This window comes from Rutilus rutilus (genome assembly GCF_951802725.1).
Source record: "Rutilus rutilus genome assembly, chromosome: 17".
NCBI classification, from domain to species: Eukaryota; Metazoa; Chordata; class Actinopteri; order Cypriniformes; family Leuciscidae; genus Rutilus; species Rutilus rutilus.
Window position 1 is genome coordinate 21768661 of NC_140230.1, and position 15479 is coordinate 21784139.

The following is a 15479-nucleotide window of genomic DNA, read 5'->3' on the forward strand; positions in this document are numbered from 1 at the left end:
TTTCATTTAACATTATACAACGTTAGTGTTATCTCTAAAAAAGAGAAATGTCAAGTTAAAGTTAACACTGGACGTATGCACAGTGATATAGGCCTATAATAAAATTAGACCTGAAATCCAAATTTTAACTTTCATATATCATATTTAAAAGTCCAAATGTATTTTCGTAACTAAACATTGCTTGTTCGTAAAGTGGATGGTAGTAAACATCTAATTTCCCAGCACGGTTACTCCTTTAAAACATTATTAGTTCCGCATAGTCGGACACATTTTGTCGTTGCACACAGCACAAAGCGAAACCACTGTTTACAAAAACAAAGTTGATGACAGCGACTAAAATCACCGACACATCGCTGTTTACCGTTTTCTCGACAGGTAAGGAAAGAGTTATTGTGAAACTGTAGACGGCAGTTTCATGTGGTTTACTATCACAGAGCTAAAAATTAATTCTCTGTTGAGGGAGTGTAGCAAGCTAGCTGAACTTATACACATCTGTTTGCCCTAGGGATTTTATTATTATTGATTATTAAAGGTAAAATGTTAAATATGAGAAAATGAACGTTTTGTCAGCTAACATTGATAGTTTAACAGACTGATCTCGCTAAACGTGGTCTTTTTGACAGCTGACAATGTTTACATGTGACAGTTGCAGTTTAGTATCAAATGTTGTGTGGTGTTACTTTTACCATGTCTTCTTCTGCTCATATAACATGGTAATAATAATACCGTGTTTTTGGACATATTTTTGGACAAACCAAACATCAGTGGTATCGCCTATATCAAAGTACCATGGTATTACCAACTGATGCTACAACTATACGATGATAACGTCCCAGCACTTTTATTTTACTTTCTCATAGAGAAAAACTTTTCAGAACAATCCCTTAATATTTATATTTCATCCTGTATTATCTTCAATAATATTTTTATTAATAATTTTGCTAACACTTTACAATAAGGTTCCAGTTCTACTACATTAGTTAACATGAACTAATGATGAAAATTACTTCTGAAACATTAATTCATCTAAGTTAATTTAAGATTTACTATTACATTATTAAAATCAAAAGTTATATCTGTTAATATTATTTAATAGACCTGGGTTAACATGAACTATCAATGAACAGTTGCAAAGATGAAAAAATACTGTAAACAAATGCATTTCTCATTGTTAGTTAATGCATTAACAAATGCCAACTAATGGGACCTTATTGTAAAGTACCATAATGTTTAATGAAATGTTTAAAATGTAATAAAGATTCAATTTTATATATTTAATATAATATATGACTCTCTTTTAGAGCAAGACTGAGTATGAATGGATGTGTAAAGCCTGTGACCTTTTAAGAGAGGTCATAAGAGACAGTCATGATGGCGGAGGAAGCTGGTAAGCTTCCACTCCGGCGCCTGGAGCCCCCCATTCTGAAATTCATTAAAGTGGCCATCCCCACTGACCTGGAGAGACTGCACAAGCACCAACACAACATAGAAAAGGTACAAACACTCACACATGAACAGCATCAGCAAAGCCCAGCATATGGTCAACAGAGAGAGCCATGTGTCTGTGTGTGCGGTCACCATAGGGAGTCGAGTGCTGAAGATCTCATGGTGTATCTGAAATCTCTCCCAGTCAGTCTGCTTGAGCAACATATAATAGGATAACAGGGTATTGGGAGGTCTTGCATAGCCATGGAAACCTAGATTATTGTGAAATACCAGGCTGTGATCATGAAGAGACTTTATTAAACGTCCATAAATAGTTAAAGCTGTGAAATGAATTAATTGTGCTTCTTTGTTGCAGTTTCAGAGAAACAGACAATGGGACAAACTGCACCAAGAGCACATCAACTCCAGCCGCACTGTCCAGGTATAACAAAAGTGTAACATAAATGAAAAACTTGGGAAATTATGGGATATTGTGATGATTGGCGGTGATAACTACAGCAGTGTTTTGGTGTTGAATGACAACACTTCATGCCTGAACATGAAAGCCAGAATATTTCAGAGAATATCCAGATTTCCAGAAATCATGACAATTAATAAAATCCTGAAGTACATTTTTTTTTTTTTTATCTATAGTTCAATAATATACACTGTGAAAGTTACAATATTGTTCAAAAGTTTGAAGAAATTAAAACTTTTATTCAGGAAGGACACATTAAATTAATTAAAAGTGGCAGTAAAACATTTCTAATTATAATGTTATAATGTACAATTATAACAATGTTTCTTGAGCAGCAAATCGGCTAATTAGAGTGATTTCTGAAGGATCATGTGACACTGAAGACTGGAGTAATGATGCTCAAAATTCAGATTTGCCATCACAGGAATAAATGACATTTGAAAAACTATTAAAATAGAAAACAGTATTACTGTTATTATTACTGAAAAAAAACAATGTTACAGTTTTTGTATTTTTGATCAAATTAATGCATGATTGTGTGAATTATTTAAAAACCATTTTAAAACTTTTGAAAAGCTGTATATGCTCATTTTGAGTATTTCTCTGGCTAGTAATTACTCTTGGGAGTACAGGCTCTATAAAATGATATATTCTTCTATATTATGTAAAATTATATACAATTATATGTTAAAGTCATGGTCGCAAAGTGTGGGAGAAATACCACTGACAGCATGGATGAACTTGGCTGCAGATTGTGTTTATTCATATGTGTTGTTTCAGTTCACAGAAAATATCTTTCCATTTTATTGTTGGTTTTGTTGATGTTCTCAGGGTAGTGCACTGGTTTGAAAACGTTCCCATGTGCCACAAGGCACTGTGGAATGTTGCTTGGACAAAACATTCTTAGTGATGCAACAGGCTGTTGCTATGGTTAAATTGTATAATAAATCTTCACGTCATATGGGCACAGTTCAGCCCAAAATGAAAATTCTGTTATCTTTAATTCACCTTGTATGACATTCTTCAATGGAATTCAAAAGGAGATGTTAGGCAAGATGTCTGAGCTACAGTGGTTTTCAAACTTCTCGTGCACTGTATTCCATGTCTTCTGAAGTCAGTGGATTTGTGTGAGAAACGTGTGCTATAAATAAATCGTCTCTTTTAAGTCATCATGTTGGTCAGGTTTGATCCTGGCTAAACTAAAGATTAAAAGAAAGCAAAGTAATCTATGCATCCACAAATGTATCTGAGCATAATAAAAAGATCTCATATCATGCTGTCATCCTGTTCTGATACAGCTGTGAGTGTGTCTAGATATATTAAGTAATGTTTGACTCAGGTCTCTGGTGTACGGTATGGTGTACGTATGATGTCTTTTCTCTTCCTAATGGCCAGACAAGCATGCAACCTGTGTGTTAATGTCTCTCAGAGTCTGTCCTCGTCTCTCCCGGGGCAGTCCTTGGAGTGTGTTGTGTGCCGTGAGTGTGTGTGTTTGACCTTAGCACCTAGGTCTGGTCCCCCCAGAGATGTCAGAGAGCTTTCCTGTGTCCACCACTGCAGAGAGTGTGTGAGAGCCTGCAAGTGTTTCTGTGTCAGCGCGATGTGGACGACTGACAATAGAAGGAAACAAGACAGACATTGTTAAAGTAGCTCCCATGGGACAGAAAGAGAGAGAGAAAGAGAGCAAAAACCCTTAAGATTGCTCTCATCACACAACTATAGAAGGTGGATTGAGAGGGAGAGTAGAGTGTGTCGACCCAGATGAAGATTTATTTAGGCTGTCTTTGAGATCCTTGGTTTCCCCACCCTTTATTACACTGTAAAAAAAAAAACACATGATAAATAAGTTATGACAACATATGTTTTTACATTGCTTTAACTCATCAAAATAAGTTAAGCAATTTTCAGCATCTTTTTATGAGTTATACAAGATTCAACTCATTTTAAATCAGTTTAATGTTATTTAAGTTGGAATGACTTAAACATCCAAGTTGATTTTACTTAAATTTAAGGCAGCAACTTTTTTTCCACAGCTGCATATGTTAGTAATGTTTAGCACTCTGTGTGTGTGAATCAATTAAGAGGGAGGATCCTTAGGATGATTATTCAGAGTGTGAAATGAGTGCAGTCGAGCGGAACACTTTGATTGGCCGGCTGTTAACTTTGACCTCTGTGTTCAATACTTATGAATTGATCTGTAATCCCTGCTAGATGTTTGCTTCCAGACGTGAGCTGACAGGACCTGTCAAAGCACCAGTTTATTTTTTTTATTTATAACTTCTGGTTTTCGTCAGGATCTGGTTTGGAATTAATGAGAAAATAAATCATTACAGGGTTCTCATCCTTATAGAAAACTTGAATAAATTGAAAAAGTTTGAACAAAACCCTTTCATCTCCATGTAGAAATATAGTATTAACCTCTTTGTGAGAGTGAGATTGTGTGTGTCTGTTTAGAGTCTATTTGAGACTGCTTTGACAAGAAAAATTATAATTATTTAAAATAAATCTAGCAATCAATCATGAACAACTGTAAAGGGCATGGGAAAGCAATGGAAATTCATTGGTCAATATGTGTGGGAACCCTGTGTTTGTTATAAATATTAATATTTTTAATTTTAACAACTTTTGCACACTCACACAAACATGTTTAAGCTTTGACTGAAAACTTAAAGTGATAAAGTTGGCATATTTAAACTTAAAGTAAAGAACTTAAAGTTTTGTCAGTGAATGAGAATGTATCTTTGGTTGTACTTGCATGGAGTGAAAAAAAGTGTGAGCAGTTTTGGGTTTCAGATCTTTGACAGAACTGGGTCGGATCAGGGTCTTTACAGTGTTGAAATGTGACATAATCGTCGGCGCCAATAGCCCCATGGTTAACGCGCCGACATATAGCGCAACTACGCCTCCGGCGACCCAAGTTCGATTCCCAGCTCGAGTTCCTTTGCCGATCCCCTTCCCCTCTCTCTCCACCCCACGCTTTCCTGTCAAAATCTCTACTGTCCTATCAAATAAAGGCACAAAAAGACCAAAAACATAACTTGCAAAAAAAAGAAAAGAAATGTGACATAATCATTCAGAGTGTTATATATTTCGTATTATGTACCACATTTTTGCTGCTCAAATGAACAAGTCAATGTTGTATAGAAGGAACATGCTTATATAGAGGTTTTGAATAAAATCATGGATCCACTTATCACACAGACTTTCTTTTTTCTCTTTGTAGCAGTTGCGATCTAACCTGCGGGAGATGGAGAAATTGTGTGGGCGGGTCCGCAGCGCTGATGCCGAAGCTCTGGAGACACTTGTTCAGCCAATCAGAGATCGAGCCTCCACTGCCATTCAAGAGTTCCTACAGATGCATTCGGATTCTGTCAATAGGCCTTCCTTTCACGAAACTATCGGCACAGACTTTCACGAAACTATCGCCACTGACTCGGATAAATTGCACAGTATGTGTTTCTCGGTGTGTCTGTGTTTTATGAAGTTAATCAAGATGTGTGTGTGTGTTTTTTTTAAAGCATTTTCACTTTCATGTGATGGGTTAGGTTATGGTGAAACAGGTGTCCCCGGTTCCTCTGTCACTCAAACACAGCTACTCCTGCCTGAAATCGCTTCAGAACAGAACGCCGCTGAGTCCTGGGACACTTTAGCTGAGGTAACACAAACACTTACAAACACACAAATATATTTGAATACAAAAACATTCAATGTGTGTGATTGTTGTGGTATCTTTGTTTAGGACCTGCTGGAATTGAATGGTTTAGTGCAAGAGTTCTCCACTATTGTTCATGTGAGTATCACATGTCTATGGAAATTACTCATTCATTGTTTGTTTTTTTGGAAAGAAGGGAGAGACAGCGTGAAAGTATTTATGGTGTGTATGTGTGTTGATAAAGGGTGCTTACCAAAACCCTTAGGTTTGGTAGAGCTGTCAGACAAATGGCTTTGTTTCCTGAGAGCCAACAAGGTGGTATTATTGATCCCATCAGTGTGTGTGTATGTGTGTGATTGAGAAGACATACAAACATTGGTGACAGTCTGTCAGCTATGCGCTAACCAGCGAGGATTAATGAGAATCCATGCTGGATAACAGCCATTATTAGAACAACGTGCAATTGGAAACTGGGTGTAAAAAAGGAGAGATCATGTGTTTTTCCGGATGTGCAGACAGTGTTCTTATTCTAGGTCCGGCGCCATGAGGGGGCAAAAGGGGGCATTACGTCCTCAGAGCTGATTTGTGCCCTTTCAGTCCCAATTTGTGACCCCCCTACCCCCCACCAACAGAAAGCAATTTTAACCGGTGGGGTCAACTACCAATCTCCGTCCCCACGATGGCCCCCTCAAGAATAATGAATGCCCCTCCAGTTCATGTGTCCTGTTCATTCATTCATTTAGAAATGTATAATTTATTTTATAAATACGTACACACTTGTATACCATTTATTTATATATTGATTGATTTCTTAATTTCACAGCTATTAGTCATTTCCTAGTTGTTATTTATTATCCATCCATCCATCCATCCATCCACCCACCAACTAAATTGTACTGTAATAATGTTCTGCATTACTTTAAAAAGTCATCCCTGTCATCCCACTTCGTGTGAATCAACCTCCAAGCTTAGGGCTACAAAATCTTAATATCAGTAACAGTTGATAATGGCTGTCTCTAAACACTTCACACCCTGTTGGGAAACGAGGATGGGATGTGGATGGTGGTAAGTATAATATGATGATAGCCAGGCTTATTAGCGCTTGCCTCTCTGTAGAGCACACCCACCGTATCGTTTATTCCGTTAACACTGAGCCAAAGATGAACCCAGGAGGTCTGCTTGTGTGACTGTGTGTTCTCTTGAGCATCCATACAACTTGTGAGCAGACGGTGCTGATTACCGTCTACTCCTGAGGGAGGGAGAGAAAAAGAAAGCCATCAATAGCTTTCGTACCCAGTCATTAGTGAGTGTCTTAAAATAGTCTGTTTACAGGGTTTAGTGGTAAGGTGTGAATGGATGACTAATAAATAAATGCTTATAGGATTTTGATTAGTGATTAATGTTTTGGCTTGTCCATCAGTGATAAATTGCATCATTATTACACCAACAGAAACTAGGTTTAATTGTAAGGTTGTTGTTTTTTCCATCCATCCATCCATCTATCGTTCTATCATTCTATCATTCTATCATTCTATCATTCTATCTATCTATCTATCTATCTATCTATCTATCTATCTATCTATCTATCTATCTATCTATCTATCTATCTATCTATCTATCGTTCTATCGTTCTATCTATCGTTCTATCTATCGTTCTATCCTATCTATCTATCTATCTATCTATCTATCGTTCTATCGTTCTATCGTACTATCGTATCTGCCTGTCTATCTACAGTATCTGCCTGTCTGTGTATTATATATATTATATGATCTGGAATAATGGAATGCAGTGTGAAACATTACTGATTGGTTATACTTTTCATCCCATTCTTACTAATGCTTTCAAGATGTCACAATTTGGATAAAACTATATGTTTTGCTGTCTATGTTAACCAGCTGCTTAACATTTGGTGACATTTAAATCTGCAGAATTTACAGCAACAGTGTCCAATACATCACAGAAAACCAAATGTTTAAGGCTGAAAGGCAAAAATAACATATAGAAGATCAACACATGTAAGATTTAGTGGCAGCGCAGCACCGGTCCGATAGGGACAGTTCATCAACTGACCTGAAACACTCTCACACTGGCCCTGGGCCAGCAGGCCATCCTTATTGTTGAGTCCTGAGAAAGCACACTGAGACACATTTACATACACACAAATTATTTTAAAAATGAAGAGGAAGAGGAGCACTAACTTTACAGTCGCCATGAGTTGCAGAGAGCAATGCAAACACAGATTTCGTTTCACACAAACACATGCTACACAGGGGCAGGTGCCAGGCTCATGTAACTCTGTGCTAGAGAGTTAAAGAAGATTTTTCCAGCAGTCTCTATTGTGTGTGTGTTTATATGTGCATGTGTGTGTAGTGATTACTTTGAGCTCACACTGATTTAGACAGAGAGACAGCTGCCACTCTTTGAATATTTCATAAGCTTCCGACAGACCACCCAGTTACCCCCGACAACCAGCCCCCTCCCATTCACCCTTCTGTCCCAGCACTCAAACCCCCAGCTACCCACTACCAAGATTACTGAGCATGTCTTTGTCTGCTTTACTATTGCTATTTATGAGGTGTTTATGTTTTCGATGGGATAGGATTTAGAATTTTTGTCATTAAATAATTGTTGACACATATATGGCCAGTTGATATGACGGCAGTTTTCTGCAGTTTGACATGCCATATAAAACTATATTTATACAGCATTTTTGTCATTCTTGTACATTTTTAATTATTATGCATAGATTTTTTTTTTCTTTAGAAATGTATTTGGTTACTCTTTATTTTACAGTGTCCTTGGTACAAATGTTACATGCATTTACCATAGTAATAGCAGTATATTATGCATAGTTACATCCTACCCTAACCCTATAGTAAGTACAGTAAGTTAATTAATATTACCCAGTACTTAAATATATAAGTACACACTGTAACAATGACACCTTAAAATAAAGTGTAACCATTTATATTCATATACACTTTTAATATACTGTATTGTATATATGGTCTAAAACAAAAATGCTAAATGAATTACTTAGAATATTTATTCTTAAAAAAATCTATTGGTCATTAACAGGGAAAACCTTATGCAACTCTAACAAATATATATTTTCCACATATATGTGTGTGTGTCTGTATATATAATCTTGATTAAATCGTACAAAAAGATTTGTCCATTTATCAACTACTCATATATTCATATATCTTGTTTAGACTTTTTAGGGAGTTTGTATGTGTGTATGTGGACAGTCTGTAACTTGCGTCTTTCTGTCTTAGGCTCAGCAGGAGAAGATTGACAGCATTGAGGCGAATGTTAGCATAGCAGCTGCTAATGTGGAGGAGGGGACCCAGAGCCTAGGGAAGGTAAGGGGAGAGGAGACACTCCTGCTAGGGGATCGATTCCACTCTACCCCCCTGCTTCTCTCGGCCTACCCCACCATCAGCCTATTGATCCACCTCAGAGCGCAAGGAAACCACAATTAAGAGAGAGAGAGAGAGAGAGGTGGCGATGGTGGCGGAAGGCATGGAACGGAGAGGGATCGATGTGTGTTGGTCGGCCCCTCACAGGGAGTCGATGTGTGTGTGAGCGCATGGAAGTCGAAAGAGTGTAAAAGAGAGTCTATAAACAGCATTCAAGTTCCTGCTGGGGGTTCGATACATATACACACACATACACACTCTGCGGAGTGCCAACTTTTGACAGAAAAAGCAAGGGAAGGGTGAAGCATGGGCCGAGTGTGTTTGCGTGCAAACGTGGGGCTTGTATGTGTTTTATTGATCGAGTCTCAATTGAAATGTTTCTCTTTTTTGGAGTTGAGAGATAATGCAGTTCTATTGAGCTCTAAGTCTGATGCCCGTGTAGAAAGTCGACCCACCTCTGTGACTGCTGAAAAGGACAGGGGGTGGTCAACACACATACACACACACTGCTATAGACATATATTCTGCTGACACACACACACATTCACACACACACACACACACACACACACACACACACACACACACACACACACACACACACACACACACACACACACACACACACACACACACACACACACACACTCACACACACACACACACACACACACACACACACACACACACACACACACACAGAGTCCTTAAAGTGCTGGCTCAGGCGGATCCAAATAACAGGAGTTGCTTCCTCCATCTCTCTCTCCAAGCATAATTAACTGCTCAGTTAACCCTGCCTTGTGAAGATGATTAGATGACAGAGAACGAGAGCATGAGAAAGGGTGAAAGAGAGATGAGAAGAGAGGAAAGGTGGCATTTGATGGACGACCCTGCCTTTAAAGTTAACATATCTTCACTGAAATTAAATTGTGTGTGCGCGTGCCGGGAGGCTTGATTCACTGCGCTAATTAAAGAATAATCTGGTTAAAGGAGTTTTTCTTTTTACCTGATATCAATTCATTTACCAGGTTTGGTTTGATCTGCACACGTCCAATTTCATCGTGGCTTTTTTTTTTTTTTTCAGATCTCTGATTAATATTGTGCGCGTGTTTACATACGACTGGATATGTTACTGTTTGGATGGAAACTAGACATGAAAGACTTTATAATTGTATGGTTATCAGGAAAACAGCACATGAAAAGTGTGTTAGTTCAAACACTGTTTTGGGATACTGATGCCGCCTAAATGATTCATTTCTCACCTGTCTGATGCTTTCCTGCACATAGCATGTAGGTTAATGACATTAGGCTCTTTTTTTCTATAGTAGTTTTTTCAGAAATACTTAAAAATGCAATTTATAATCATTTGTATGACTTTAACCAAAGACCATTAACCAATGACTTTAATACACCTCTTATATGATGTTTATTAGTTTGTTTTAGGTGAACAGTGAAAATGTCAGGATGATATTTGTCCTGATATCAGATATCATAATGAAGTATGTATTGTATAATAAAAAAAAGGCTTGACTGCTTAATAATATTTTAAAATGTAAACATATGCATAAAAACTGAATTATACTGTAGTGAGGATAATCAATAATAATGATAAATTATATTAATAATTGTATATAGAGAGGATAATAATAATATATTATTACAACAGATTATTCCTTTATTGTGGACTTAATTATAATTGACTTAATTATAAGTATACATTGACTCATGTATACGTTGTATTATGCTCTTTCTCTGCAGGCGGCCCGTTTGAAGCTGGCGGTTTTGCCCGTGGCGGGTGCGGTGGTGGGGGGAGTGCTAGGGGGTCCGCTGGGACTCTTAGCAGGATTTAAAGTGGCGGGGGTCGCCGCTGCAGTGGGGGGTGGACTGCTTGGTTTCGCCGGGGGCAACATTATCCAACGAAAGAGGAAAGAAAAAATCGACCTGCAGCTACAACAACTTAAGAGCAACAACAACAGTAAGAACGACACTCAGTGACACACTCAAGCACAGTTGTTTTTGTTGAGGAGGCCACGAGACGGCGGAGTTGCCGACCCACGCTCGTTCTGAAATAAACACCAGACGCTCATGAACATACATAACAACCACAACTGCAGAATAACTCCTACATGCAGTGCAAAACCTGCACATGAGAAGTGGACCTGCTAATTTTCCGTTTGCCTTAATCCATCATTCGTTGCTATGCCAAAGCATATAAGGCCTTCATCTGATCTTCTGCCAAACAGCTGATTGACCTTTGTAGCAGTCATGTGACTGTAGGTGTTAGAGGTGGTTAGAGATTATAGGTAATAGGTGATTGGTGTTTAAGGGTTTGTTATTTGACTTTTGTACAGCAAGATTTGTTATACATACTGAGGATTTGTAGTCGGTGACATAGTCCTGTTTATTACAGTTATGCAGGTTTTGTTGTGCTTAATGTTACCGTTTACCACACAATTCTATTATAAACACTTCAAATGCACCTGTTCGGTTTTAACTATGATGGATTTCCTTTTAATTTTGTTAAGCGTGTTATGAGTAGATATAAATGAAACATCAATGCTATGTGAAGTATTTTATAAGGTTTGAGAGTATGAGAATGGAGGCAATGTGCAGTTGTGAGAAACTAATAATAGTTATACATCATTATCATTGAGAAATTATGAATACTTGTTTTGCCTTAACTAGTGATAGATTGTAATGAAACATGTCAGATATCTAATAATGTCTCAGGCTGCTTAAAATAAATACAATTTCAATGAATTGTGATTACACTTAATAAGCCATTGTAATGGATAATCAATATACAAGTTAGATGATTGTTTAAATATAACACAGAAAGAAGAGATCTTTATAGCAATACTTAAGCTGACTTGACTTGTAACTATACATGTTTACAAGATAAGTTAAATTATAATTGCACATTGAGGAAGAGAATTGTTTGTGAGCTGTAACAGTGGAAATACAAATGAAATGTTTTTCATGTATAATTTCTTATGGTCTTTCTTAGCAGTTAAAGGGATAGTTTACCCAAAAATACAAATTCTGTCATCATTTACTCCCTCTCAAGTTGTTCCAATGCTGAATACATTTCTTTGTTCTGCTGAACACAAAAGAAGACATTTTGAAAAATGTTGGTCACCATTGGCTTAAATACAATGGAAGTCAATGGTGCCCAAGAACTGTTTGGTTATAAACATTCTTCAAAATATCTTCTTTTGTGTTCAGCAGAACAAAAGAAATGTATACAGGTTTGAGGGCGAGTAAATAATGACAGAATTTTCATTTTTGGGTGAACTATCCCTTTAATACACGTGATCGAGGTACTTCTGATCTAAAACGCTCAGGTTTAGATAAAACACCCTTCTAAACTGGGGCTGTTCTTGTATTTCGTGTGTCTTTCTGTGTGCCGCTGGGGTGGCTGATAGATTTGGGTGAGGTTTCCCTGTAAGGCTTTGATAACACAAGCCTCTGAGAGGCAAATCTAATACTGAAATCAATGCACTGTGAGAGACCTCCTTCAGCACAAACAACATTTGAATGTTATTTGATTACGGCCCCAAAGGACCAGCAGAAAAGAACAATAGCCTTTTATGGTTTATCGATCCTTATTTTACTTTCACTTGTCAAAAGCGAAGCAGAAAATAAAATATTGTCTGTTGTCAAACACTCGTTCATTCCTTTTGCATTTGATGTGTGGTACTGACTCGTGCAAAATCGTTTATCAAAGTTAAAAAGCATGCAGCGCCTTTGGAAAGCTCAAAAAGCTGCAGTTCTCCTTCTCGTTTTTGAAAAACAATGTTGAATCGGATTGTTTTTGTCCTGTTTTTGCTGCTGCCCCCGGTCTCACGCGTTTTTAGGGTGAGCAGGGGGATCCCCTCACAAACACAGAGCCGGGTCTGAGACCCACACTGGCCCCCACGCCTTCCTCATAACACAACACACTGGACTTCCCCTAAGAAGGGGCGAATGAACGTCTCCAACAGCACATGCAAGCCACCCTGTGCGTGATGCACAAGTGAGATAGCCCGAGTGCTGAGCTCTGCATGTGTTGGGCTGTGCTGTTCAGGGAGGGAAAGTCCCGTGCGACTGACCTGCACACAGCCGGAGTGTCAGACACATTGCACTTTCCATATTCTGTGCGTAGACACTCACACACTTAAATGGAAAATATGGCAGGCCATCTGTGGTGGTGCGCTGTGATGTAATCTCCATAGGTGTTGTGATGTCATGGGTTCCTGCTGTAGGTGGGAAGATGTTACATGACATCAGAGACCCTTTTTTCTTGTGTCTCCTTTTAACACCCACTTCAGATCATTTCCATTTTACTATAAAGAAGTAACTGAAGTTAAAAGGAATCTTTGATGTCTGGTGATAAGGATGGCGGAGTGAAACCATAGTCACACTATGTCAGACAGCTTCCCTTTAAGTTAGAAACAGTTTATAGTATATTTCATAACATTTTGTGGACTGTTCCAAGAGTTTTTATTCTCTCAGTTGAATATGCTCTATATTCAAAGCTGTTTTCCCCACACTTTTAAATGCAACCTATAATTTTGAGTAGCCTAAAATCTGTCTGCTGTTATAAAAACTTACTTTAAACTAAATATTTAACAATTAGGCGTATTAATTAAATGTTAGCTATAGGTAACATTCTCTGTTACTGAGCTGGTCAATAGGTTACTGTTTTTTTTCTTTTTCAGAGATAATATTTTAGAGATAGTTCACCCAAAACTGAAAATTCAGTTATCATTGACTCACCCTCATATCATTTCAAACCTTTGTGACTTTTAGTCTGTGGAACACACAGATTTTTTGAAGAATGTTTCAACTGTTTCTGTCCATTTAACAAAAGTCAATGGGGTCCAAAATAAAACATTAGATTGCATCATCTTTCAGTGTATGGACAAAAACACTGAGACATTTTACAGTATATTTTATTTTATGTTAAGAAAAAAAAAGTCATACAGGTTTGGAATGACATGAGTGTAAGTAAATGATAATACACTTTAAAAAATGAATCATAAAAATATATTTTTAATTATTTATAAAGGATTCAAACTCATTTTTATCAAGTCAGTTTAATTTAATTTAAGTTGAAATGACTTAAATATCCAAGTTGATTGTACTTTTTTTTACAGTATAGAATTCTCATTTTGGGGTGAAGAAGCATAATCAGTTCCGTTGTCAATTGAAGATGCCACTGAGTGGCAATAATACAACTCAGCCTGAATCTAGTTGCTGCATACACTCTTTTATGTTGGGTACGTGAGCCGTGTCAGTAACATTTGGATGATGCTGCCGCCCCACACTCTCAGAAAAAAATAAAATAAATTCAAACTTTTTACATTTAGCTTGTCACTGGGACGATAACAAGACACTAATATGGTTCCTTTAGGGGTCGAGAGGGTACAAAGGTGTAACTTTGAGGATACAGTGACAAGCTGTTGAACCCCTAAATGTAAAATTTCTGCACATTATTTTTGCATGCATATACTGGGCAGTTTATGTGATTTGTTGACTTTGGGACATACACACTTCTTTACACTGAGATAATGACACATTTACGAAAACATGACTGATTAAATCAAGGCTTTTTGAGCAATTACATCTTTTGGGGCAGTCTCAGTTTCTTGATGTTATCTTAACCTTAACTTTATAGTGAAAACTAGTCATCTAAGTCTGACTGCCATCTTCTTGATTGGCATATCTGTCTGAAGGGGTTGCCCGATGTCGATGGAGTATGAAGTGCTCACAAGGCAATATTTGGTATTTGTGACATTTCTCCCCTAATTTATTAGATCATGAGGACAGAAAATTGTGATTAAAATGCACAATCCTTTAGGTCAAGAACCTTTAAAGTGCGGGTACACCCAGACACGAACATTCTGTCATTATTTACTCGCCTTCATGTCATTCCAAAACAAAACATTCCATCATAAGGACAAAAAAACAATTGAAATCAATGATAACCAAACCTGTTTGGTTACCAACAAAATGTGCATTTGCGTTCTGCAGAAGAAAGTAACAAGTTTGACATGACGTGAGGGTCACGTGAATTAATGATGACAGATTTTTCATTTTGGGTAAACTCTCCCTTAAAGATCAGCTTAAAGTCTTTGGGCTTTTTCACACTGCACTTTAACCCCGGGTTACCGTTGTTCTAAACACTGCTTTTAACCCTGGGTGAAGGAACATTTAGCTGGGTTAGCACCGCTTTTGGGGTGTTAACCCCGCATTGCGGTGCCACGTGTGTGCAGTAAGAAACAATGCAGTGTTAGAATGTTACGACTAGATGCTTAGCTACCGACAACCAATCGCATGCCTCGTGTTAAATATGCAAATAAGAACGCTAACCCAGGGTTTAGGAATGTAGTGTGAAACAGCATTAATGAACACCAAAGCCAGAATTAAAAGTTAACCCAAGGTAAAAATGATGAGCAATGTGAAATGTGAAGCAAGACAACCCAGGATTCTGTTTACCCAGGGTTTACAACCATTTCA

At 37.7% G+C, this 15479-nt stretch overlaps 1 protein-coding gene across 1 annotated transcript; it reads left to right on the forward strand.

The window, feature by feature from the left end:
- The first annotated feature begins 252 nt into the window (after nucleotides 1–252).
- stx17 (syntaxin 17) lies at nucleotides 253–12642 on the forward strand. The gene is made up of 8 exons (XM_084385122.1): nucleotides 253–375; nucleotides 1302–1494; nucleotides 1802–1867; nucleotides 5127–5352; nucleotides 5449–5558; nucleotides 5643–5693; nucleotides 8835–8921; nucleotides 10737–12642. Exons 2-8 carry the CDS (start codon nucleotides 1369–1371, stop codon nucleotides 10971–10973), a joined length of 903 nt encoding a protein of 300 aa, XP_084241248.1. The 5' UTR covers nucleotides 253–375; nucleotides 1302–1368; the 3' UTR covers nucleotides 10974–12642.
- The last annotated feature ends 2837 nt before the right edge of the window (nucleotides 12643–15479 follow it).